General features: G+C 44.5%; 1 protein-coding gene across 7 annotated transcripts in view; it reads right to left on the bottom strand.

The window, feature by feature from the left end:
• UNKL (unk like zinc finger) overlaps positions 1 to 24,691 on the bottom strand; it is a 137,547-nt gene that overhangs the window by 44,897 nt on the left and 67,959 nt on the right. For 5 of the 7 annotated variants that reach the window (XM_039492384.1, XM_039492383.1, XM_039492386.1 and 2 more), the window contains 2 exons: positions 18,330 to 18,518; positions 14,516 to 14,578 (listed from right to left, as the gene is read on the bottom strand). In XM_039492384.1, coding sequence (XP_039348318.1) covers positions 14,516 to 14,578; positions 18,330 to 18,518 — 252 coding nt within the window. The remainder of the gene's footprint in view (positions 1 to 14,515; positions 14,579 to 18,329; positions 18,519 to 24,691) is intronic. The other 2 variants (XM_039492390.1, XM_039492387.1) reach the window with 1 other exon arrangement.

The raw sequence follows: 24,691 nt of genomic DNA, 5'->3' as shown, positions 1-24,691 counted from the left end.
TTAACTTTTTCCCTAGTTATAGTTAAGAGATTGGATTTTTGATTTAACTGGTAAATTAACAGAAAGTAAACAACTGAAATAAAATGATTACAGAAAAGATAATGTTCATCACTGAAAAAGTTTCAAAAGTGGGATCCCATCTACATTCAAAACATTTTTTTAAAAGCTAAGCTATCAAACCTGGAATTTCCTTGGAGCCTGTTATACAACTTTCAGAACACTGTCTTAGGGCTTGTCTACATGCAATGTTACTCCACAGCACAACAAGACAGGATGTGAATCTACAGCACACTAGTTTGCCTGTAATATCCCATGTGGACGTTGCTAAAGCACACTAAAAGTTCCATAGTACATTGATGTACTCCAGTTTCAAACAGCAGTACATCAAAAACACACTCAGAACTTTTAGTGTGCTGTAGCAGTGTTTACACAGGATTTTACTGTGTGGCAAACTGGTGCACTGTACATTCACATTCTGGCTTGCTGTACAGTAACGTCCCACGACAACAAGCCCTCAGTATTATGGTTTACTGTGAAAACTACACTGCACATTCTCCAAAAGAATTAACCTATAGAGCAGCGCGCTAGTATGAAGTTTCCAATTATTTCTAAATGTAGAGATTTCATAGAATCCAGAATTGTCAGGGCTCCTGTACCATCTAGTTCAGTGATTCTCAACCTGGGGTCAGCAGACCTCTGGGGGTCTGCAGACTATATCTAAAATTTCCAAAGGGGTCTGTGCCACCATTTGAAATTTTTTAGGGGTCTGCAAATGAAAAAAGGTTGAGAACCACTGATCTAGTTCATCTCTGTACTTGGGCAGGTTTGCTTCCTCTTGGACATTTTCTACTGGTTTTATCCAGCCTAATTTTAAATGTCTTGAGTGATTGGGTTTCAATCCCTTGCAAACCTGCACAGGGACGGCTACAATCTACCCCTACATATTACTTTCCTCTTTAACCACTTGCTCACAGCTTTTCTGCTTTCTGTGCTCCTCATGCATTTAAAATCAACTAAAAAAAATATCATCATACCAGAGCTACACATCAGACCGTAATGAAATGGCAATAAAATAAACACAGAAAAGAAGTAAAAAGAGCAACCTCACCAGAATTCTTAGAGCATCTGCCCAGTAACTCTCAATGGAGAGAGGTGACACAGAAGTTCATGGGCACAAGAGAGGCAATTAACTGTTTTCTTGTTGAGAGAAAAAAGTTACTAACCTTTCTGTAACTACTGTTCTTCGAGACATGTTACACATGTCCATTCCACTGTAGGTATGTGCGTACCCTGAGAACAGCTGCTGGAAATTTTTCCCTCACTGGTACCTGTCAGGGCAGCTTGGGTGCCCTCTGTTGCTGCATGCTCATAGCGTCAGTATAAAGGGTATAGCCAACCCCGCGCCCCCTCAGTTCCTTCTTTCCAGCCATTTCCGATGTAAAGGGGTATTAGAATGACACACACGCAGTTCTGGTTGATCTTTAGTAGGACCTTGAGCACAAGCGGGATAGGAAGGAGAGAATAGTAGATGTGACCTATCCACTGGAGTAGGAAGGCGTCCACGAGTGATTCCAGGCTGGGACCTCGCAGGAAGGAGAACTGGTGACACTTCCTGTTGTACCAGGTTGCAAACAGGTCTATCTGGGGAGACCTCACTGCTGGAAAACATGCCTCACGATTTCCAGGCAAAGGGACCACTTGGGGTGACTGAAGAAAGACCTTCTGAGGCTATCTGCCAGCTCATTCAGTACCCCCTGCAGGTGAGAAGCCTCGAGGTGGACTGAGTGGGCTATGCAGAAGTCCCACAGCTGAACTGCCTCTTAAAAGAGGGGGGAAGAGCGAGCTCCTCCCTGGCTATTGAGATAGAATGTGTCTGCAGTGTTGTCCATAAGAACCTACATGCTCTTGCCTGTAATGTGAAGCAGGAACACCTGACAGGCCAGGTGAACTGCCCTGAACTCTCTGACATTGCTGTGTAGTAAGAGCTCTTCTGGTGACCAAAGACCTTGAATTCTGAGGGTCCCAGGTGAGCTCCCCAGCCTAGTGCTGATGGGTCTGAGCCAGGGATATTGATGGTTGGGACCATGAAAAGGCGACACCCACGCAAACAGCAAGTGGATCTAGCCACCAGCTGAGAGAGATGAGGACGGGGAAGGTACTGTAAGAACCGAGTGCAGATGGTGGCAGTTTGGTGAGTACACCGAGGCCAGACATGCCTGGAGGGGTCTGAGATGCAGTCTTGCGTGCTGCACTATGTATGTATATGAGGCCATGTGACCCAAAAGCCTCCAACAATTTCAGGCTGTTGTAATCAGGTCGGGAGGCCCTTGAAGTGTACTATCAGGGACATGATTGTTTGAAACTGACCTTCTGGGAGGAAGACTCTGGCCTAGGGTGACCAGCTAGCAACTGTGAAAAAACAGGAGAGGGGGTGCAGGGTAATAGGCACCTATATAAGAAAAAGTCCCAAAAAATGGGACTGTCCCTATAAAAACGGGACATCAAGTCACCCTACTCTGGCCTGTAGAGTCAAGTACCGCTCCAATAAACTCTATCCTTTGTCCAGAGTGAAGGTAGACCTCTGTACATTTATTAGCAGGCCTAGGGCCTTGAACGTTGACTGGATGATGTGGATGCTGGACTCCACCTGAGCCCTGGATTGACTGACAGACTTGTGATAGCCAGTCGTCCAGACCCCCAGACTCCTTGGAAAGGCAGTCACTACCGCCATGGTTTTGTAAACACTTGCAGAGTCGCCAACAAGCCAACTAGGAGTACTGCAAATCAGCAGTGTGTGTGGTTCACAATGAACCTGAAGAACCTTTTGTGGCCTTGGCAGATCAATATATGAAAGTAGGCGTCTCCTAAATTGAGGGTGGTGTCCCAGTTACCAGGATACAGGGAGAAAATAATGGAAGCCAGGGAGACTTGCGGAACTTTAATTTCTTGAGGTTGTTGTTGAGCTGGTGCAGGTCTGGAATAGGTCTGAGACCATCCTTGGCTTTCAGGTTTAGGAAATAACGGGAGTAGAACCCCTTCCCCCTTACATTCTGTGGAACCTCTTCCATGGACCTCACCCGAAGGAAAGATTGAACCTCCTGGGCTAGAAGTTGCTTGTCAGAGGGGTCCTTGAAGAGGGACGGGGAGGCAGGGTGGGAAGAGGGATAGAAATTAATTGAAGGAGCGATAGAAATGAACTGAAGGGTATATCCAACTTCCACTGTGTTCAGCGCCCAACATTCTGGGGTGATATGGGACCACACACTGATGAAGTGGTACAGGCGATCCACAAATAAAAGGGAAACAGGATCCAGAAACATGGGAACTGGTACAACATCCTTGAGCATCCCATCAAAAGGTCTGCTTAGAGCCTTCTGGGTGTCTGGGTGAGGCAGACACATGCAGAAGGAGATGGTCTATGCCTAAAGCCCCTGCTTCTTTTCCTCTGTGGGTCCTGATGGTAGAACTGCTGAGGTCTATAGTGCTTCCTTGAAGTCACCTGTCGGGTGACCAAGGAGGTGCGGTTCCCACTGATGCTGGAGACCAAGGAACCCTGTATTGGGGCCAACATGGTCGGTTTCCCCTTAGACAATACCACTGTGCCCAGTTCCGAACAGTAACTGGGGGGGCCACATGCTTCCTCCTGCACATTGACACTGATACCACTGACTCATGTGTGCTGGTGACACCGGTATTGACAGCGATAACAGGTCCCTGGCAACAGCGGAAAATGCTGGTACTATGCTGTCCCTCAGGCGCCGACAGTTCATTCAGTACTGAACTCAACAGTGCCTGCATAAGGGCCAGAATCAATGGTGCTGACTGCTGCGATGCCAAGGCAGAGGAGTGGCTTGGCTTGGGTTGCACTCTGCTCTGTTCCCCGTGCCTGGCCTTCTTTGGTGTCGGAGAATGTCCCCTCTCAGCTGGCTGCTTCTTGTGCCTCTTCCTCAGCACTGGGCATGGCAAATGGTGCTGGACTCTTGCACGGTAGATGGAGCACTCCTCACTGACACCAAGGTGCTTGCAGCCAAGTCTGACCAGCTCAGCTTGGCGGAAGGTCTCAGCATCGCCTCCATAAGCAGCAACTTTAACCTGGCCTCCCAGTCCTTCTTCATAAAGGTTTTAAAGTCCCTGCAAATCTGGCAGCGGTCCCTGATGTGAGCCACACCCAAGCACTTCAGGCAGCTAGAGTGCAGGTCAATGAAGGGCATAGGCTTGTTGCAGGAGGCACAGGGCTTGAAGCCTGATGACCGAGGCATGTCTCAGCACTGGGTACACACGAAACTCCGCTAACAAAGATATACAAACTATAGGTTTCAGAGTAGCAGCCGTGTTAGTCTGTATCCGCAAAAAGAACAGGCGTACTTGTGGCACCTTAGAGACTAACAAATTTATTTCAGCATAAGCTTTCGTGGGCTACAGCTCACTTCTTCGGATGCATAGAATGGAATACACAGACAGGAGATATTTATACATACAGAGAACATGAAAAGGTGGAAGTACCCATACCAACTGTAAGAGGCCAATCAATTGAGATGAGCTATCAGCAGCAGGAGAAAAAAAAAACCTTTGAAGTGATAATCGAGATGATCCATAGAAGGTGTGAGGAGAACTTAACATGGGGAAATAGATTCAATTAGTGTAATGACACAGCCATTCCCAGTCTCTGTTTAAAGTTTTTTTGGTGCAAAATTGCCACTTTCAAGTCTGTCACTGAGTGGTTAGAGAGGCTGAAGTGTTCTCCCACTGGTTTTTGAATGTTATGATTCCTGATGTCAGATTTGTTTCCATTTATTCTTTTGCGTAGAGACTGTCCAGTGTGGCCAATGTATGTCTCCTCACACCTTCTATGGGTCATCTCGATTATCACTTCAAAGGGTTTTTTTCTCCTGCTGCTGATAGCTCATCTCAATTGATTGGCCTCTTACAGTTGGTATGGGTACTTCCACCTTTTCATGTTCTCTGTATGTATAAATATCTTCTGTCTGTGTGTTCCATTCTATGCATCCGAAGAAGTGAGCTGTAGCCCACAAAAGCTTATGCTGAAATAAATTTGTTCGTCTCTAAGGTGCCACAAGTACTCCTATACAAACTATAGTAACTGACTAGAACTAATTAACTATTTACAACTACTAACCAAAAACAATATTAAAAAAATGAAGATCACTGAGAAAGCTTGCCATAGGAGAACACTTCCAGCAACATTCACAGGTGGTAAGAAAGAACTGAGGGGGAAATGAGGTCAGCTGGGCCCTTTATACCATCACTATGATCCTGCAGCACCAGAAGGTGCCTGAGCCATCCCGAGGGGTACCACTGAGGGAAAAATGTCCAGTAACTGTGCTTGGCACATGGACACACGTACAGTGGAATGCACATGTGCAATCACTTGAGAAGAATTAAGAGTTCCAAGACATATGGTTGCCTCCTCGGCCCCTCTACCACACTCTGAAACTGGGGATCCTTGCAGGTTTCTCCCAATCACAAACACACATGAAGATGGGGATTCCTTGCTCTCCTCCTACCCCACCCTGGTACGTGTACACACACACACACACACACACACACACACACACACTACTCCTGAGGGCATTCTGTGCCAAAAATTAAAAATTCTGTGTCAAAAAAATAAAATTTTTGCACACAATATTTTAAAATTCTGCAAAATTCTGCAAATTTTATTTGTCAAATAAATGTGGAGGCTCCAGCATGGCATTGGGGAACACAGGCCATTGGCTGCACAGAGGTGGGAGATCACTTTGCAGCTCCACGCGGGACACGGACTCAGCAGTGAGGCTGCACCCAACCCTGACACAGAACAAGGACCAGGCCTGCCCCAGAAACACCCCAGTGCCTGGCCCCTCCATGCCAGGTGCACCAGGTGTGGGCAAGCAGGCTCAGCCTGGCAGAATTCAAGTATGGAGGAGCTTAGTGTGGGGGGATGCAGGTGAGGGTTGAGAGGGTCCTGTGTGGGGCCATCTGGGTGCGGGCAGCTCAGTGGGGGATCCAGGTGCAGGGGAGGATCTGGATGCACAGGGGCTTGTTGGGGTTTTTTGGATGCAACAGTAATGGGATGCTGCAGGGAGGTCCAGGTGAAGGTGGCTGGGGCTCTGTGAGGGGGGGTGTCTGGGTATAGGGGGGATAGAGCTCGGCGGGGGGTCTGAGTGTGTGGGGCTCAGTGTGGGATCCAGATGCTGGGGAAGTGGAGCTCAGTGGGGTGGTGATCCAGGGGCAGCTGGTTGGGGCTTGGTGGGGTGGGGATCCAGATGCGAGTGGCTCATCGGGGTGGTCCAGGTGCAGGAGTAGTGGGTCTCCTCAGGGGGGTTCTGGGTGCATGGGGGGTGAGGCTTGGTGGGAGGGTCTGGGTATGGGGGGGTCTGGATCCACAGCGGTTGGGGGAGCAGCTCCCCGTAGTGATCCCTCCTCCTGCAACTGAGGAGAGATGAGTGCAGGAAACGGGGGGAGGGAGGAGTGTTGCGTTTGCAGAGCTTCCTGCAGCTAGAGGAGAAATCTGGGGGTGGGTCTGACCCAGCCCTGGATGCCGTGCAAGGAAAGAGGAAGTCCTGTTCTCCCCAGCCCAGCCGGGACTAGCAGCTGAGCCTGGCGCACAGTAGGAGAGACCAGCCAGGTCTTCCCCTGTCCGCCCCCTGCCCTACAGTGATTTAACTCTCTGCCAGCTGCCGTGGGCACCCAAAACATACTGCTGGGAAAAGTTGCATGACGGCTCATAGACTCATAGACTTTAAGGTCAGAAGGGACCATTATGATCATCTAATCTGACCTCGCGCACAATACAGGCCACAGAATCTCACCCACCCACTCCTGTAACAAACCCCTAACCTATGTCTGAGCTACTGAAGTCCTCAAATCGTGGTTTAAAGACCTCAAGGTGCACAGAATCCTCCAGCAAGTGACCCGTGCCCCACGCTGCAGAGGAAGGCGAAAAAACCCCAGAGCCTCTGCCAATCTGCCCTGGAGGAAAATTCCTTCCCAACTCCAAATATGGTGATCAGCTAAATCCTGAGCGTGTGGGCAAGACTCATCAGCTAGCACCCAGGAGAGAATTCTCTGTAGTAACTCAGATCCCATCCCATCTAACATCCCATCACAGGCCATTGGGAATATTTACCGCTAATAGTCAAAGATCAATTAATTGCCCAAATTAGGCTATCCCATCATACCATCCCCTCCATAAACTTATCAAGCTTAGTCTTGAAGCCAGATATGTCTTTTGACCCCACTGCTCCCCTTGGAAGGCTGTTCCAGAACTTCACTCCCCTGATAGTTAGAAACCTTTGTCTAATTTCAAGTCTAAACTTCCTGATGTCCAGTTTTATATCCATTTGTTCTTGTGTCCACATTGGTACTGAGCTTAAATAATTCTTCTCCCTCCCTGATATTTATCCCTCTGATATATTTATAAAGAGCAATCATATCTCCCCTCAGCCTTCTTTTGGTTAGGCTAAACAAGCCAAGCTATTTGAGTCTCCTTTCATACAATAGGTTTTCCATTCCTCAGATCATCCTAGTAGCCCTTCTCTGTACCTGTTCCAGTTTGAATTCATCCTTCTTAAACATGGGAGACCAGAACTGCATGCAATATTCCAGATGAGGTCTCACCAGTGCCTTGTACAACGGTACTAACACCTCCTTATCTCTATTGGAAATACCTTGCCTGATGCATCCCAAGACCGCATTAGCTTTTTTCACAGCCATATCACATTGGCAGCTCATAGTCATCCTGTGATCAACTAATACTCTAAGGTCCTTCTCCTCCTCTGTTACTTCCAACTGATACATCCCCAGTTATAATAAAAATTCTTGTTATTAATCCCTAAATGCATGACCTTGCACTTTTCACAATTAAATTTCATCCTATTACTCCAGTTTACAAGGTCATCCAGATCTTCCTGTATGATATCCCAGTCCTTCTCTGTATTGGCAATACCTCCCAGCTTTGTGTCATCTGCAAACTTTATTAGCACATTCCCACTTTTTGTGCCAAGGTCAGTAATAAAAAGATTAAATAAGATTGGTCCCAAAACCAATCCCTGAGAAACTCCACTAGTAACCTCCTTCCAGCCTGACAGTTCACCTTTCAGTATGACCCGCTGTAGTCTCCCCTTTAACAAGTTCCTTATCCACCTTTCAATTTTCATATTGATCCCCATCTTTTCCAATGTAGCTAATCATTCCCCATCTGGAACCGTATCAAATGCCTTACTGAAATCGAGGTAAATTAGATCCACTGCGTTTCCTTTGTCTAAAAAATCTGCTACCTTCTCAAAGAAGGAGATCAGGTTGGTTTGGCACGATCTACCTTTTGTAAAACCATGTTGTATTTTGTCCCAATTACCACTGACCTCAATGTCCTTAACTACTTTCTCCTTCAAAATTCTTTCCAAGACCTTGCCTATTACAGATGTCAAACTAACAGGCCTGTAGTTACCTGGATCACTTTTTTTCCTTTCTTAAAAATAGGAACTGTGTTAGCAATTCTCCAGTCATATGGTACAACCCCTGAGTTTACAGATTCATTAAAAATTCTTGCTAATGGGCTTGCAATTTCATGTGCCAGTTCCTTTAATATTCTTAGATGAAGATTATTTGGGCCCCCTAATTTAGTCCCATTAAGCTGTTCAAGTTTGGCTTCTACCTCAGATGTGGTAATATCTACCTCCATATCCTCATTCCCATTTGTCATCCTACCATTATCCCTAACCTCCTCATTAGCCTCATTAAAGACTGAGGCAAAGTATTTGTTTAGATATTGGGCCATGCCTAGATTATCCTTAACCTCCACTCCATCCTCAGTGTTTAGCGGTCCCACTTCTTCTTTCTTTGTTTTCTTCTTATTTATATGGCTATAGAACCTTTTACTATTGGTTTTAATTCCTTTTGCAAGGTCCAACTCTACATGGCTTTTGCCCTTTCTCACTTTATCCCTACATGTTCTGACCTCAATAAGGTAGCTTTCCTTGCTGATCACTCCCATCTTCCACTCCTTGTACGCTTTCTGCTTTTTCTTAATCACCTCTCTGAGATGCTTGCTCATCCAGCTTGGTCTACAACTCTTGCCTATGAATTTTTTCCCCTTTCTTGGGATGCAGGCTTCTGATAGTTTCTGTAACTTTGACCTGAAGTAATTCCAGGCCTCCTCTGCCTTTAGATCCACAAGTTCTTCAGTCCAAACCACTTCCCTAACTAATTTCCTTAATTTTTTTAAGTTAGCCCTTTTGAAATCAAAAACCCTAGTCACAGATCTATTTTTGTTTAATCCTTCCATGTAGTTTGAACTGAATTAGCTCATGATCGCTCGAACCAAGGTTGTCCCCTACAACCATTTCTTCTGTGAGGTCCTCACTACTCACCAGAACCAAATCTAAAATGGCATCCCCTCTTGTTGGTTCAGCAACAACTTGGTGAAGGAATCCATCAGCTATCACATCCAGGAAAATCTGAGCCCTATTATTATTACTAGCACATGTCCTCCAGTCTATATCTGGGAAGTTAAAGTCTCCCATGATCACACAATTCCCATTAGTATTTACTTCATTAAAAACATTAAAGAGGTCTCTATCCATATCCAAATCGGATCCCAGTGGTCTATCTATAGCAAACCCCAAGCACTATCCCAGGGGAGGTTCTAGTAGCTTTCTTCCCCAATGTGATTTTTGCCCAGACAGACTCCATCTTATCCATTCCATCCCTTCTTATTTCTTTACAATCTACCTCATCATTGATATACAATGCTACTTCACCACCTTTGCCTTTATTTCTGTCTTTCCTAAACAGCACATACCCTTCAATACCTGTACTCCAGTCATGACTATTATTCCACCACGTTTCTGTGATCCCTGTAATATCTGGTTTCACTTCCTGCACCAGTAGCTGTAGTTCCTCCATTTTGTTACCTAGGCTCCTCGCATTAGTGTACAAACATCTTAATTTTTGCTGTTTGGCTTCACTGACATTCTTTACCTGATTAGGCACAGACATTCTACCGCCAGTATCACCAAGTAGACTGGTATCTACACTACCCTTCCTCTGTATGTCCATTCTCCTACCCACGGCTGTATCCTTTCTTTCTTTGTTTTCTTCCCTCTCAATGTTAAAATTCGGCGTGGAGATTACCTGGCCATCTCCCAACCATCTCCCCCAAATTCCTAGTTTAAAGCTCTCTTAATCAGTTGTGCCAGCCTCCATTCTAGATGTCTATTTCCCTCCCTACTCAGGTGAAGTCCATCCCGAGAGAACAGTCCTCTGTCCATGAATGTTTCCCAGTGGCCATACATCCCAAAGCACTCCTTATAGCACCACTGCCTGAGCCATCTGTTGATCGCCATAATCTCATCATACCTTTGTTGCCCTTCTCTAGGAACAGGCAGAATCCCACTGAAGATCACCTGAGCCTTGATTTCCTTAAGCGTCTTCCCCAGCCTGGCATAGTCTCCCTTGATACATTCCAGCGAGAATCTAGCCGTATCATTTGTTCCCTCATGAAGGACAATCAGTGGATTCTTTCCTGCTCCAGTTAGGATCCTCTTCAGCCTGAGGTCTACATCCCGTATCTTAGCACCCGGCAGAGAGCACACCCTTCTGTTCTCCGGATCAGCTCTGGTTACAGGCCTGTCTATTCTTCTCAGTAAGGAGTCCCCAATCACGTAGACCTGCCTTTTCCTGGTGATGGTGTGATTCTCCAGTCTATCCCCTGTTCCCTCTGGCTGCAAGTCCTCTCGATTCCTATTGTCCCTTGCAATCCTCTGTAATCCATTCCATATCCTCCTGGGGCTTATATTTGGTGTTATCTCCCTTGATTCTTCCCCACTTCCTATAGGACTAGCTGCTCTTCTCTTCTTCCTTGCCCTCTCACCTTCAATGACAACCTACTGTGCCCCTTCTTCATTTTCAAACTCCACAAACCTGTTCCTGAGCTCTATTTCTCCTTCACTAGCCCATCTTTTCCTCTGCCTGGTTCTCTTAGTCACATGCTTCCACTGTCCACTTTCCTCACCCAGCAGTCTCCCCTCAGAGTTCTTTGGTTCTTTGGTCCTATTTCCATCTGCAAGTCTGAGCTTTTCCCTTCAGACATGTCTTTGCTCCATCATCTGCTCGAACTTCCTTCCAAACTCAACCAGAGTTTCCACCTGCATCTCCAATCCTTGGATCTTTTCTTCCATCAGCTCCATCAGGCGGCACTTCATGAAGACAAAACTCTTTTCAGGTACCCCTCTAGGATCATGTACATGCTGCAGCTTCCATATCCAGTCATCTTCATTGTGTCTTCCACTGCTGCCTCTGTATCTGTCATAGCCTTCCCACCTAAAACCTGTTAGTCCGGGAAACACAAACCAAACCAAACCACTACCACCCGCAGCAACACAAACCCCCAACAAGCACCAAAACACTGCCAGACCACCACACACTCCATTCACTAGCCTATCTGTTCCTCTGCCTGCCTCTCTTAGTTTTCCCCACAAACTCCTCCAACAGAACTCCCACTCAAACTCCCCTGTTTACAACTCTGGTTGCTGGCTCCTGCGCTGCTGCAGCTGTCTGACTGCTCTTGCAGCTACCCTTTGTTTCCCCATCAGAAAGTCATTTTTCTGCGGGGAAGCAAAGAAATCTCTGGGGGCAGTGGGGTAGAATTTCCCCAGAAGTAACAAATACACATGCACATGGCTGCTCATCCTCCTCATCCACCATTCCAAGACACACACACACGGCTGGGTGGCTCCTCATTTCTCTCCTCCTCGTCTTCTCTGACAAAAACAGATGGGGAGCTCACTGTCCCCTTCAGACACACATCTGCAGTTGTGCATTTCCTTGTTTTCTTCCCCCTCTACAAGGCTAACCCTAACCATAACTTCAATTCCCCAACCCTAGGAAATACCTGAACAGAACAGAAAAACAGATCAAAAAGTAAAATCCAAGAGACTGAGAGCACGAGAGAATTTTTTTTTATTTGCAGCATTTTTTTATTTATGCAATAGTATTTCATACATTCTGTTGCATTTATAAGGAGGTTAAATAATTTTTAAAAAATTTACAGGAAAGAATGTTAAGAATGAGATAAGTATTCCTATTTCTATATATTTGTGGCAAATGGTCAACACTATTGTGGTGGGTCCTGTGCTTTCCCTTGGTATGGTGGGTAAGGGTATCGCCCCTGCCCCTATTCTAGGGCTCTACTAGTGTCCTGGAGGGGGAGAGAAGGGGAGCAGGAAAGGGACCCAGGTCTGCCCCCTACTCCAGTCCCAGCCCCTTCAGCTTCACAGGCTTCTTATCCCTGGGGCAGAGTTTCTCTCTGTCTTCTGTACCGGGGGAGCCCCTCTGCCATGCTTGGGCAGGGTCTCCCTTCCCCTGGTACTCTGATTCTCTGGTCAACACCACTATGCCTCCAAACTACAGCCAGCTCTCCTTCCTCTCTCTTGTCTGACTGAAGCAGGGGGTTTTATTAGGTCTCGTGCAGGGCCTTAATTGGCTCCAGGTGTTCTAATTAAGCTGAAGTAACCTCTCCTTAGTCCACAGGGAATAAGGCTCTGATGATCCTGAAGCTTATATACCTCCCATCGATCACTCACCTGTTGCCCTCTGGCCCTGCTGTATCACATATTATATAATTGTGTTTATAGCTACTGTACATTGCAAACATCAATCAAGATAAAATATTAAAATTAGTGCCAACCATGTAAAGATGTCTCACGAGGAAAACTGTAATTGAGCCATGATCAGAGTTAACCTAACTGCCAAGCATTCTAATTATAGATGTGTAGAAAATGTGACTATAAAACACACTTGAAAGCCACCTCTCTCACACACAAGGATATTTCAAACATTCTTCTCAGCTGAATCCAGGGTCTCCACCAACAACTGTATACTTTCATTCACAACTGACTCTTCTGGCCCCCTTTCTGACCTGCAACCTTAGTTCACTCTTCCAAACTGATTTCTCCACTCCCACACTGCTGGATATCTCTGGAGAAAATCCAGAGACAATGCAGGTTTGTTCCTCTCCTCAATCAGCACAGCTATATTCCTTGTCAAGAAAATTTACTTCTTCCTCCCTTGTGAAGTCCTCACTCTTACAATCATAGGCACTTCTCCCTTTCCTCACAGCCCCTTCCTCACATTCTCTCCACTCCTTTGCTGCCTAGGGTCTCACACATTAATGCGTAGAGAAAACTAGAATGGTCTTGCCTTAGTTTCCAGAGTTTCTCTGAGTTTGAAGTGTTATCCTCTTCTAGTCTCCAGCTCAATCTTCTTTCTTGTTGCCATCCCATCCAGTTTCCTTATCTACTCCCTAATCCCCCAACTACATTTAAGCAAACATTGTTCCCTCCAGCCTCCAGCTTTGACCCCACCTGCCTCTCCAACTACCAACCTCATCGCCTTCCCTTTCTCTCCAATCTCGAGTGCGTTGTCTTCTCTTAAAGCTTAAAGATCTATCCACTCTCTCGTCTTGATCCTATACAATGTGGCTCCCTCTCCCCCTCATTTAAACACTTTTGCCAAGGTCACCAGGTGCAGTCCTCAAAGCTTCTTTTCCATTCTCATCCTTCTCGACCTTTACATGGCCATTGACATAATTAATGACTCCCTTCTCCTGCCTTGTCTTTAGACTTTCTGATTCTTCTACCACTTCATGACCCCTCCTTCAGTGTCTGTTTAAGTGGCCCCTCCTTCTCTCAGCTGCTGTTCTCCAGACCTTTGTCATTTTTTTCTGTTCTTAGGACCCTTATCAATTTTTCCACCTGAGCTCTCCCCTTGATATGGTCTCACATCTCCACCTGGATGCCCCCACTGCTAGCAGAAATTCAGATTGTTCAGAAGTAACCACCTCCTCTTCCCTTCTGAATCCTCCCTCCACACTCTCCTATCTCCATGACTGTCGAAGATTCCATCAGCCTTCTAGTGCCACAGGTGTGAAAGCTGGCTGAATTTTCAACTCTCATATAGATGCAGTACTATCTGTAATTCCAGCTGGTTTTAGCTCCACAATAACTCCAAAATCTGTCCACTCCTCTCCTTTATCACCAGGGCTCTTGCCCAGATCCTGTCTTCTTGCCAAGACTACTTATCCATTCCAAACTTCAATTCATCCAAAACTCTACTGTGAAAATCCTCTACCTTACGCAAGCAATGACCACATAACCCTCTAAAAATCCCTTCACTGGCTCTAGATCATATCCCAAAACAAATAATGGGTTTTCTCCTTCTTCTCATTCATTCCATGTCTCCCCCTCTCAAATCCCACTTCCTCAAGAAGTCTCATAAAATTACACAGTCCCATCAGTTTAAAAGACAAACAACCAAACCAAAACCTGTGTAGCCTTCCAGACACATATTCTTGATCACATTGCCTCAGTTTTCCTCCCCCTCCTCCAACACTCCCCACAGTGTCCTGCGTCTATTGTACTCTTTTTAGACTGTACTAATTCCAGACACATCTTTGGTGCTAGGTAGGTAAGTAACAAAAAAGGACACATATATAATGCTCTTTCACTGACCATACCTGCTTATTGTCTTGTTCACTTATTTTCTGATAATTGTCGGCTGGCAGGCTTTTCTGTTTCATCTGGAAAAAAGAAAAACCTCGGTCAAATATCAGCTTAATGAATGGATGTTACTATAAATACTTAGTGCAGGGCCGGCAACAGCTATGTCCTACTATCTGGAACAATCTGATCACAACTCTGCCATTTCAATCCTATAGAGAGTTAAGCGCTAGCTGTCTTGGATATGGTCCCTGCCTTAGCTGTTCCTAACACTGGGAGAGAACATGTGAAATTTCATCTGTCAAACTGATTCTACCGCCAGCTTTCTGGCCTCCAGCTTGACTGAATACCAATGGACAAGAGTGTTTCTGCCTGGCTAAGAATGGGTATCAGCTTTGGCCTGATTCAATAACTCTGCCATCCCCCATCCACAGATGACCACCTCTCCTTCTCTCTCCTTTTTCTTATGTGTTTATCGATCTGTGTTTGGTTAAGGAAACCCATTTAACAAAACAACAGCTTTGTGAGCTGAAAACATTTTGGCTGCAGCCTATTTAATTGTGCCATCACAATCTTATTAACATTGTCATAAAGAACCTATTAATATCACTATCACAATCTAAGCAAAGTGTAACAAACAAAGCTGATTTTGCAAGTTAAGTTGTCTTTGTGGGAAGCAAAAACAACATCAAAGAAATTCCATAGCTACACAGAAGTCCATGTTGTCATGGGCTTCTTCCAGAGGAGTTAAGCAGGCCAGCAGCAGGTATTAAGAAACTGGAGACTTGGGCAGGCTGAGGCTAGAGGGATAGACTCTGTTGTGGGGGAGAGAGGCAAAAGGATTAAAGTCAGTGGAAGAATGGGGAGGAATTGAACAAGCAAGGGCAAAGTTGTAGATTCCAAGGCCAGAAGGAACCACTGTGGTCATCTAGTATGACCTCCTGTGTAACACAGGCTATAATTTCCCCAAAATAATTCCTAGAGCATCACTTTTAGAAAAACATCCAATATTGAATTAAAAATGGTCAGTGATGGAGAATCCACAACCACCCTTGGTAAACTGTTCCAGTGTTTAATTACTCTCAGATTTAACAATGTATACCTTACTTCCTGTCTGAATTTGTATAGCTTCAACTTCCAGTCATTAAATTGCGTTATATCTTTCACTGCTAGATTGAAGAGACTATTGTTAAATATTTGCACCCTAGGTAGATATTTACAGATTGTAACCAAGTCGCCCCTTAACCTTCTCTTTGTTAAGCTAAACAGATTGAACTCTTTGAGTCTATCAATGTAAAATATGTTTTATAATGCTTTATCATTCTCATGGCTCTTTCTCTGAATCTTCTCTAATTTATAGCATCCTTCTTGAATTGTGAGCACCAGAATGGGACACTGTATTCCAGCAGCGGTCTCACCAGTGTCAAATACAGAGGTAAAATAACCTTCCTATTCCTATTCGAGATACCCCTGTTTATGCATCCCAGGACTGCATTAGCTCCTTTGGCCACAGTGTCATATTTAGAGCTCACATTCAGCTGATTATCCATCAATACCCCCACATCTTTTTCAGAGTCACCGCTTCCCAGGATTGAGACCCCCATTCTGTAAATTCTAATGTATTGAAAGTGACAGAATGGCCAAGCAGAGCAATGGAGGATAGAGATAGATGGCTGATGTAGGAGATGAGGTGGTAATCAGAGGAAACTCAGAAATCAACAGAACTGATGGAGCATTGTTTAGTAAACACAAAGTTGAGCAAGTGGCTTTTTTGGTGAATGACAGAGCTGATCTAGGGTTGAACGTCAAGAGGTGTTGAGGGAAAGGAAAAGGAATGCTAACCCTGTTTGGTTTTTTCAAAGTAACAAAGACTATGCAGAAACCCATGGTAGACATCACATATCTGAACAAGCTTAACATAATCAAGTGAGTTTGGTTGCTGGAGAGTAGGTTTCGTATGTGTATTTGATAAATGACAGCAATACAGCTAGATAACCTTCTGTCAACAATGACATTTCCTTTGTTATGAGTTTTTCCACTGTTAACCTGTTCCATTCCTGACAATGCTTCATGTAAGAATCAAAGCATCTTTTTGCTAAATAAAACTTTATTCATTATAAATAAGTTGGCCTGCTGGACATTTACATTGCAAATCACTTAAGTCAAGGTTATGCACTAAGCAACAATGTGTACTTTGATGGTAGAATGTGTTGGTAGGGGGCAGTACTCAACAGCACTGGGGCTCACTTCCAGTTTATGTCTTATGTTCCTAAAAAGCTCATGGTTCAGGATTTCAGCCAACCACCTGGCAGAGTCAGGAAAGGATTTCTGCTCCCCTTCTTCCCCTCACATTTTTAAAAAAAACCTCCTTCAGTTGGAGCATCAGGGATGGCTATGGTTGAAGACGGGGACATCAGACAGGGAGGGCTGGGGCCCTGAGGCAACACCAAACATTCTCTCTCCCAGGTGCTTGGCTGGCTGGCTGGTTCTTGCTCTCATCTCAGGGTCTAACTGATCACTATATGTGGGGTTGGGAAGGAATCTCCCCCCATGTTAAACTGGCAGTGACCATGGGGGATTTTCGCCTTCCTCTGCAGCGTGTGGGTACAGATCACTTGCTAGGATTATCTGGGTATATCTCAATCTTTTCCCTACCGTTGTGGGAACCTCGAGCACTGGTGCTCCTCAGTCCCTCCTATTCCCTCCTGTGGCACATAATAATTTAGTCTCCTGAGGGGTATAATAGTTTGATATAATTTTGATTGTTGGGTTTAGCTTCTGGGTGCTGGGTGGTGTTGGTGGAGGTCAGACTGGATGATCTGGTGATCCCTTCTGGCCTTGAACTAGGGTGACCAGACATCCCGATAAAATTGGGACCATCCTGATATTTAGATGTTTGTCCCCCAAAGACTGGTCGAGACGCAATTTGTCCCAATATTTCGCTCCGCCAGCAGCACTCTGCTTTTTTTTCCTTCCCCACCCCCCCATCCCCATGTGTCCCGATATTTTCTTCCTCTCATTTGGTCACCCTACTTTGAACACTATGACTATTTACAGTAGAGCAGATCTAATTTCTACTGAAGTCAATGGGTGTCTTTCCATTGATTTTAACGGGAGCAGGATCAAGCCTCTAATGAGTAATATTTTGTAGCAAAAATGAGTCCTTGGTAGGAAGTTCTCAATTAAGTAAAAAACCCAAACTGATTGCTTTAAAACCTATAAGGCAACTTGTGCATAATCTTATGGTGTAATAAATCAGATACTACATTGCATCCGACGATGTGGGTATTCACCCATGAAAGCTCATGGTCCAATATGGTTGTTAGTCTATAAGGTGCCACAGAACTCTTTGCCGATACTACATTGAGTTCATGATAAACATCTACATAAAACATGTGCTTTAACTTCATCTAACACATTTGCATGTTAACTTTTTAACCAAACTGAGGACTTCGTAAATGGAAAAATTCCAAAAAATTCCAAAAATTCTAAAATCTAGAATAAATTAAAAAAACAAAAACAACTTAAACTGAATATATTTGAAGAATATATTTAGGTCTGTTTTAAAGACAAAATGGGGTTGGAAAAATTTTCCGCTCTTACATTTGGAATTGTGCTCTGTAAACATTTTAACACTTTTACACAACAAGCTGCTAAGATCTAAAGCATGTATTAGCAAAAATGCCATCTCAAAGTGCCTGGGGGGGAGGAAGGGGGTGTTAAGAAACCAAAATGCATTTTAGAGAGTTGAGGGATATAAAAGAAAGGTTTTCTGTAGGCTCTAATTTTATCTATCTCAAGATTTTATTTGTACTTCTAGTATTTACATACCTGATCCTCTCGTTCAAAACCTGGTGCTTTTGGGTAGCTAGAATTTGGTGAAGAAACACCTGATGGGCTACACTCGGAACACAAGGCACCATTTGCTAATGATCTTTGCCTACAAAGGGGTCCAATAGGCGATAATGAGCTACAGCTACCAGAGCTTGACATTACTGTTGGACTTGAGGCACAGGAAATCTGTAGGAAAGAGAAAATAGGATCTGTCCAATATGCTCTACTCTACTCCATTTTTAAATGGTTATTTAAATAACCATACACCTACTTATACAAATACATACACATATGCATATGCATGTTTAAATGGCAAAACCTATGTTAATGCAACATTATTTTTCAAAGTTGGAAAATTCACAGTAATGGTTCCAAAGGCAAACATTCACACAATGCACAATTAACCTGTGGAACTCATTGCCACAGAATGGTGTGATGGCCAAAGTATAACTGAGGTGAATAAAGAACTAGACAAGTTCATGCAGGCTAGGTTCATCAATAGCTATCAACCAAGATGGTCAGGAATATAATCCCATGCTTGGGGTGACGCTAAACCTCTGACTGCCAGAAGCTGGAGGTGAAGATAGGATTGGAACTCTCCAAAATTGTCCTATTCTGTGTACTACCCCCAAGTCTGACCCAATATGGCAGTTCTTACATTCATATAGACCAGGGGTGGGCAAACATTTTGGTCTGAGGGCCACATCTGGGTATGGAAATTGTATGGTGGGCCATGAATGCTCATAAAATTAACAATTCAGAGGTATTCAAAGGGGGGCTCTATGAGGGATGTTACCCAGGCAGGGGAGGGACTCTATAAGGGATGTTACTGAAGTGGGAGGAGGGGGACTCATGGGGTGTGTCGCAGGGGGGTGCTCTACAGGGACGGTACTGGGGACTCCTAGAGGCCCTGCCGGCAGTGACACTAAGGCGGCTGTACCACGCCCCCTAGCTGGGACGAGTGAGGTCCCTGGGCAGTTTCGAGAGTCTGGAGGGTGGTATCCTGTGATGCTGCTGGCCTTGATCATTGGCTAGTTTGTGTGGAGGCTGGTGCGAGGAGGCATGTAGGGGCAGGGTTCCAATCCCAGAAACAGCGGGATGAAGTCTGGGTAAGCGGTGCTGGTCGCATCTGCACAGTATGGCTCTGCGTGCAGGAAGATGGTGCTCATCAAGGAGTTGTGAGTCGGTGGCTGGGGAGCACCAGGTGGGCGGAGAGGGGCAAGCCCCCGACCCTGCTCCCCAGCGGGAGCTCAAGGGCCATATTAAAAGGTCTGATGGGCTGGAAGTAGCCTGCAGGCCTAGGCTGTCCACCCCTGATATAGACCAAAGCCTCCACTAGTGAAAATCAAAGACTCAATTAAAATCAATGATCTGGCTGAAGATCTGGCCCTACAATTCTGCCTTTTTTTGGTGAAAAATTCAGCCCAGACATTTCTCTATCTGGAAAATGAACAGGTGAGACTATGAACCAATTTCAGCCCTGTCATATGCAGATACAACTCCCACTGAAGTCAATGTTACAACTACTATCATAACTCTAACTGTATTTCTTCAAACAGTAATTCAAAACTCATATTGTAGGAGCAAACTCAATCCTACCGAGACTCTACTGACTTCAACAGAATTGTGTTTGCTTACACTAGGGTTGAATTTGGTCCTATGTTGTTATTTCAATATGTATAGAAACACTCTCAGAGGGATAATTGCACTCAGTGCATACTTGTTTACAAAAAAAAGGACATTATCCTCTTGCAATATAAAGATGTCTACTCCTTTACAACTATTTTCCCATCTACTCTAAAAAAAAAAAAAACACAAGCATCACATAGTAAACATTCCTTGTTGAGGAAGACATATGCCAAGTCTGAATTCTTAAAATGACATTGCTTGAAGTAGCTCACTGCAAAAAAAGGATATGTAATTTGTCAAATTAACGAATGGCTATTTTCAATATTCAGGAAACTTGGAAAACAACCTCATGAAATTTAAATAAACTGTCACAAAAATTTTACTATTAGCATAAGAACAAGTACAAGATATTTCATTCCTAATGGTAGTTTTTCTAGAAAGTTAAAAACTCCTTAAAACAAGGGATTCACATAAAAGTGTACCCTCAACCATAACTGTAGCAATGCTATATTTTTAATCTTACCAAAACACATGGACTCTCAAGAAAATGACTGACTATTTTGCCAACAACATTACTTCTATAACAAAGTAAAGGCAAAAACATAGCGTGAATCCAATTCTATTTTATTTTGGCCAATGGACATTACTTTTTATACACATGCACTAACAAATTAGCATGAAGGTTTAGGTCGGGGTCTCAAACTCAATTTACCTTACAGCCAGTGCCAGTCCTCAAATCCTCCCAGTGAGCCAATAATGTCACTGAAGATGGTGTTCAGAAAAAATTTATATTGTATTTTTTATTTCAAATTTCTTAGAAATAATAAAACTGTCATACAACTTTACACAATTCTTCGCCTCCCAGAGAGTTTTTAGTGTTGGCCAGCCACCTGGCAATGCTTCAGTTCTGTCACTGTGTTAATGTTTGGCCTCAGTGACTGAGCAGTTGAAACCTTCGGGATTGCAGCAAGGTGTGCATCAGACAGTTGTGTTCGGTATTTTGACTTGTATTCATCATGGGAAAAAAGTGAGGATGCTTCTATGGCTGATTCTGCCCAGCAACTAATGATGCTGCCTCCATGGTTGACTCTGCCCAGCAACTAGTGATGGTATGTCTGTCCCTCTCCCCCAGCCAATGGAAGCTGCGGGGGGTGGCGCCTGTAGTTGAGAGTGCCGGGAGTGTCTCTCCTCTGCGAGCCACAGTGGGGAGGTTCTCCGGCCGCAGATGGCCTGCGTGCTGGGACTTTAAGACCCCTGGTTTAGGTAAAACACGCTACACACTGGAGCGGGGAAATGCTCTTCTCCTTTGTAATATTTTTAAAAGATTAAGCAGGGCCGGCTCCAGACGCCAAGCGCGCGCGTGGGGCGGCATTTTAACGGGAGGGCGGCATGACTGCGGCGTGTGTGCTGGTCCCACGGCTCGTGTGGACCTCCCGCAGGCATGCCTGCGGAAGCTCCACCGTAGGCACGGGGCGGCGGAATTCGTAGAGCCGCCCCTGAGATTAAGATAAATATTTAATAAAGTCTATGCAATAGACATGAAAGTGATTATGGTAAAGTTATCCAGACATGAAAGATGCATTGGTTTTATGTACTATTTAATAACTATTCTTGTGTGTACTCCCTTATAAACAACAAATCATGCCAAACATACATGACAGCTTTTTGTGGGATAGATTTACAAAAGCTAGTGAAAAGAAAAATGGTAGACGTAGCTTTTGACAGAGTATCTTATTTGAAAAATTAATTAAAATTGAGGGATAACAAAATTTAATGTGGACTGAAAAATGGCTGAAGAATTGCAAACAAATGGTAAAAATAAACAGTGATATATCACAAGCTAAGGGGCAGCAATGTACCAGGCATGACTGGGAGAACTGCCATAAGCACCAGCCTTATTAGACATCTTAAGTAAGGACCAGAAAGATGGTGAATAAAGAGCATGTTGATGAAATCTACTGCAAGTACTAACTTGAGAGGGAGCTGCGAACATAAGTGAAGATGAAAGTGATACCAAGGGATGAAACGATGTAAAAAACATGGAAAGACTCCACGTACAGACCTTCACCTTTCTGTGTCAGAGAAGGTGGGAGAATGCTATATCTGGCGCTGCCCTGTTCCCCCACCCACCTCTGACCCTGCACAGAATCTCCACAGGATCTAGGAATCCATGCACAGAGTAAGAATAGGGGGTAAGGATGACCACACCTCAGCCTTGTCATTAATCTGCTCAAAAGCTAATGTAGCTTTGCGACTGCAATAATTTTTTTGCTGCCCCTCTGCCCCTTCCCAGCTGTGAGCCCACCTTTTCACTGACATTTTAGAGCACACACCAGCAAAGGAAGCTCTGGCAACTCAGCTCTATGATATCTCTAATGCCCATGTGCCTAAGGGGGAACTAAGGAGCCAAAGAGCCACAAGAGGAGTCTGGCCTCATTAGTCCCAAGGTGGGTTTTTTTTGTTTTTAACTTCTTTGTAAAGCTCCATGTGAACATATGGTGCTATATAAACTTTGAACCACCACCACCACCACCATCTTCAATCACCACAGGCAAAATCATGAAATCCTTACTCAAGGTTTATTCAGGCAGAATTCCTATTGAAATCAATGAGTAAGGATGTCATGATCTGGCCACGATGTTAATGTTACAGCACCCAACCATTATTCCTTCAGATGCCACTTCTTTTAACTCCGAAAAGTTTCTTTACTGAGACTGCCCTTGTACAAAGACAGTATTATTTACATTTGTTACATCCTTGAGCTTTAACATGTTAACATTTTTATATAACAGTGAGAAATTGGAAAAATTAAGTATGACTGTCTCAGGACAAGAAGTGGGCTGTTCTCAAGTAGTTCTGTAGTTTATAAATGTGTGGTTCAGTATTCAGTCCAACCTTAAAAGACTGTAAAAACAACTGAGGGTAACTTGATTATAATTAAGGCTCTGTGTTTGTCACAGAAATCACAGAAGTCACGGATTCTGTGACTTTCCGTAACTTTTGCAGAGGTCCATGTGACTGGCCCAGGAGCCTCCTGAGCAGCTCGGGCAGCCCCTGGGCCAGTCGCACACGCTGCTGCTGGGGCAGTCTCAGGCCCACCCGTGGCAAGAGTTTGGTTGGGTGGGGGCTCAGGGCTGGGGATTGGGGTGCAGGGCGGTGCTTACCTGGGGGGGCTCCCCAAAAGGGCGACAGGAACTCCCCTCCCTCAGCTCCTAGCTCCAACTGCTGCCTCTGCCCGTAGGCACTGCCCCCGCAGCTCCTATTGGCCACAGTTCCCTGCCAATGGGAGCTGCAGAACCAGGGCTGGGGCAGAGTGGAGACAGCACATAGAGCTAGGAGCTGGAGGTCGCCACTTCCCAGGAGCCAGGTAGGGAACCTGCTCCTGCCTGCCCCCACCCAGCACCCGCGGCGCACCCCCCCTTCCGAGCACCTGCGGTGCCCCCCAGGCCACCCTTCTCCCCCCAAGTTTTAGTCAGGGGTATATAGTAAAAGTCATGGACAGGTCACAGGCCGTGAATTTTTGTTTACTGCCCGTGTCCTGTCCATGACTTCTACTAAAAATACCTGTGACTAACACAGCCTTAATTATAATCTACAAGTACCTATATATGGGGGAGGGGGAAATTCTGATAGAGGGATGTTTTATCAAGCAGACAAAGGTATAACGAGACAATGGCTAGAAGCTGAAGCTAGACAAATTCAGGTTGCCAATAAAGCACCCATTTTTAACTGAGGTTAATTAAGCATTGACCAATTTACCTAGGGTGTCATGGATTCTGCATAACTTGAATTCTTTAAATCAAGGCTGGATTTCTTTCTAAAAGATATGCTGTAGTTCAACTAGAAGTTAAGGGATTAATGTGGGAATTACTGGATGAAATTCTATGGCCCGTGTTACACAGATCAGATCATCATAATGCTTCCTCCCGTATGAATGGTGGCACACACACCTACACCTATAAATATTCAGAGCATGATACTTTGGAGTATGGCTCTGCTTTGAAAAGTGACCACTTAAAAATCCCATCTTTTTACTGAACTGATGTGCTCCCTGGTTGTAGTGAGCATTATACCTGATGATTTTAATGTTTTCTATTTTTTACTCCTGCAAGTTCTGCAGAGTCAACACAAAGAGGAGAAGGAGATGGATTCTTTTCTCTCCTCTTCTTCATCAACTTCTCATTGTAGGTACAAAAACTGCCCATTATTATACCTGTGCATCCAAAAAGAAGGGTGCACAGTCATAAAGTGGGAGCAGAATTCAGAATCTCTATTATTAATAATGATACATGAGCCGGAAAGAAATCCACATGAGTTTCAGATCCAGACTGAGTGGGAGAATAGGAAGTGAGAAAATCCATCTTTTTTACTTGTAAACTGAGCAAAATAGATATGAAGCATAACTGAAATAAACAGAACACCCTTAGAGGCTTTTTTCTTTAACGAAAAGTCACTTTTCTGGGGAGGACTTCATTTTAAATCACAAAGTAAAAAGGTGTGCTGCCCATGGCCAACAGATCTGAAAAATGTTCAAAAGTTTGTAATTGCAAAATCAAAATTCCTTCAAACAGGATCAAAGCACACAACTGTCATTCCACCATACACAAAGTCAAGTCTGAAGATTTAAATCAAAAGATTTTTTAACCGTATGTATTTGTGCACCAAAAAGCATAAAATTCTTGATGGCTAGAGGACATCTTGTCATATTCTAGTAACTCATAAAACAAAGT

The sequence above is a fragment of the Mauremys reevesii genome, linkage group 10, assembly GCF_016161935.1.
Source record: "Mauremys reevesii isolate NIE-2019 linkage group 10, ASM1616193v1, whole genome shotgun sequence".
NCBI classification, from domain to species: Eukaryota; Metazoa; Chordata; order Testudines; family Geoemydidae; genus Mauremys; species Mauremys reevesii.
The sequence above is the reverse complement of the archived record's forward strand: the minus strand, read 5'-3'. Positions and strand labels throughout refer to the sequence as shown.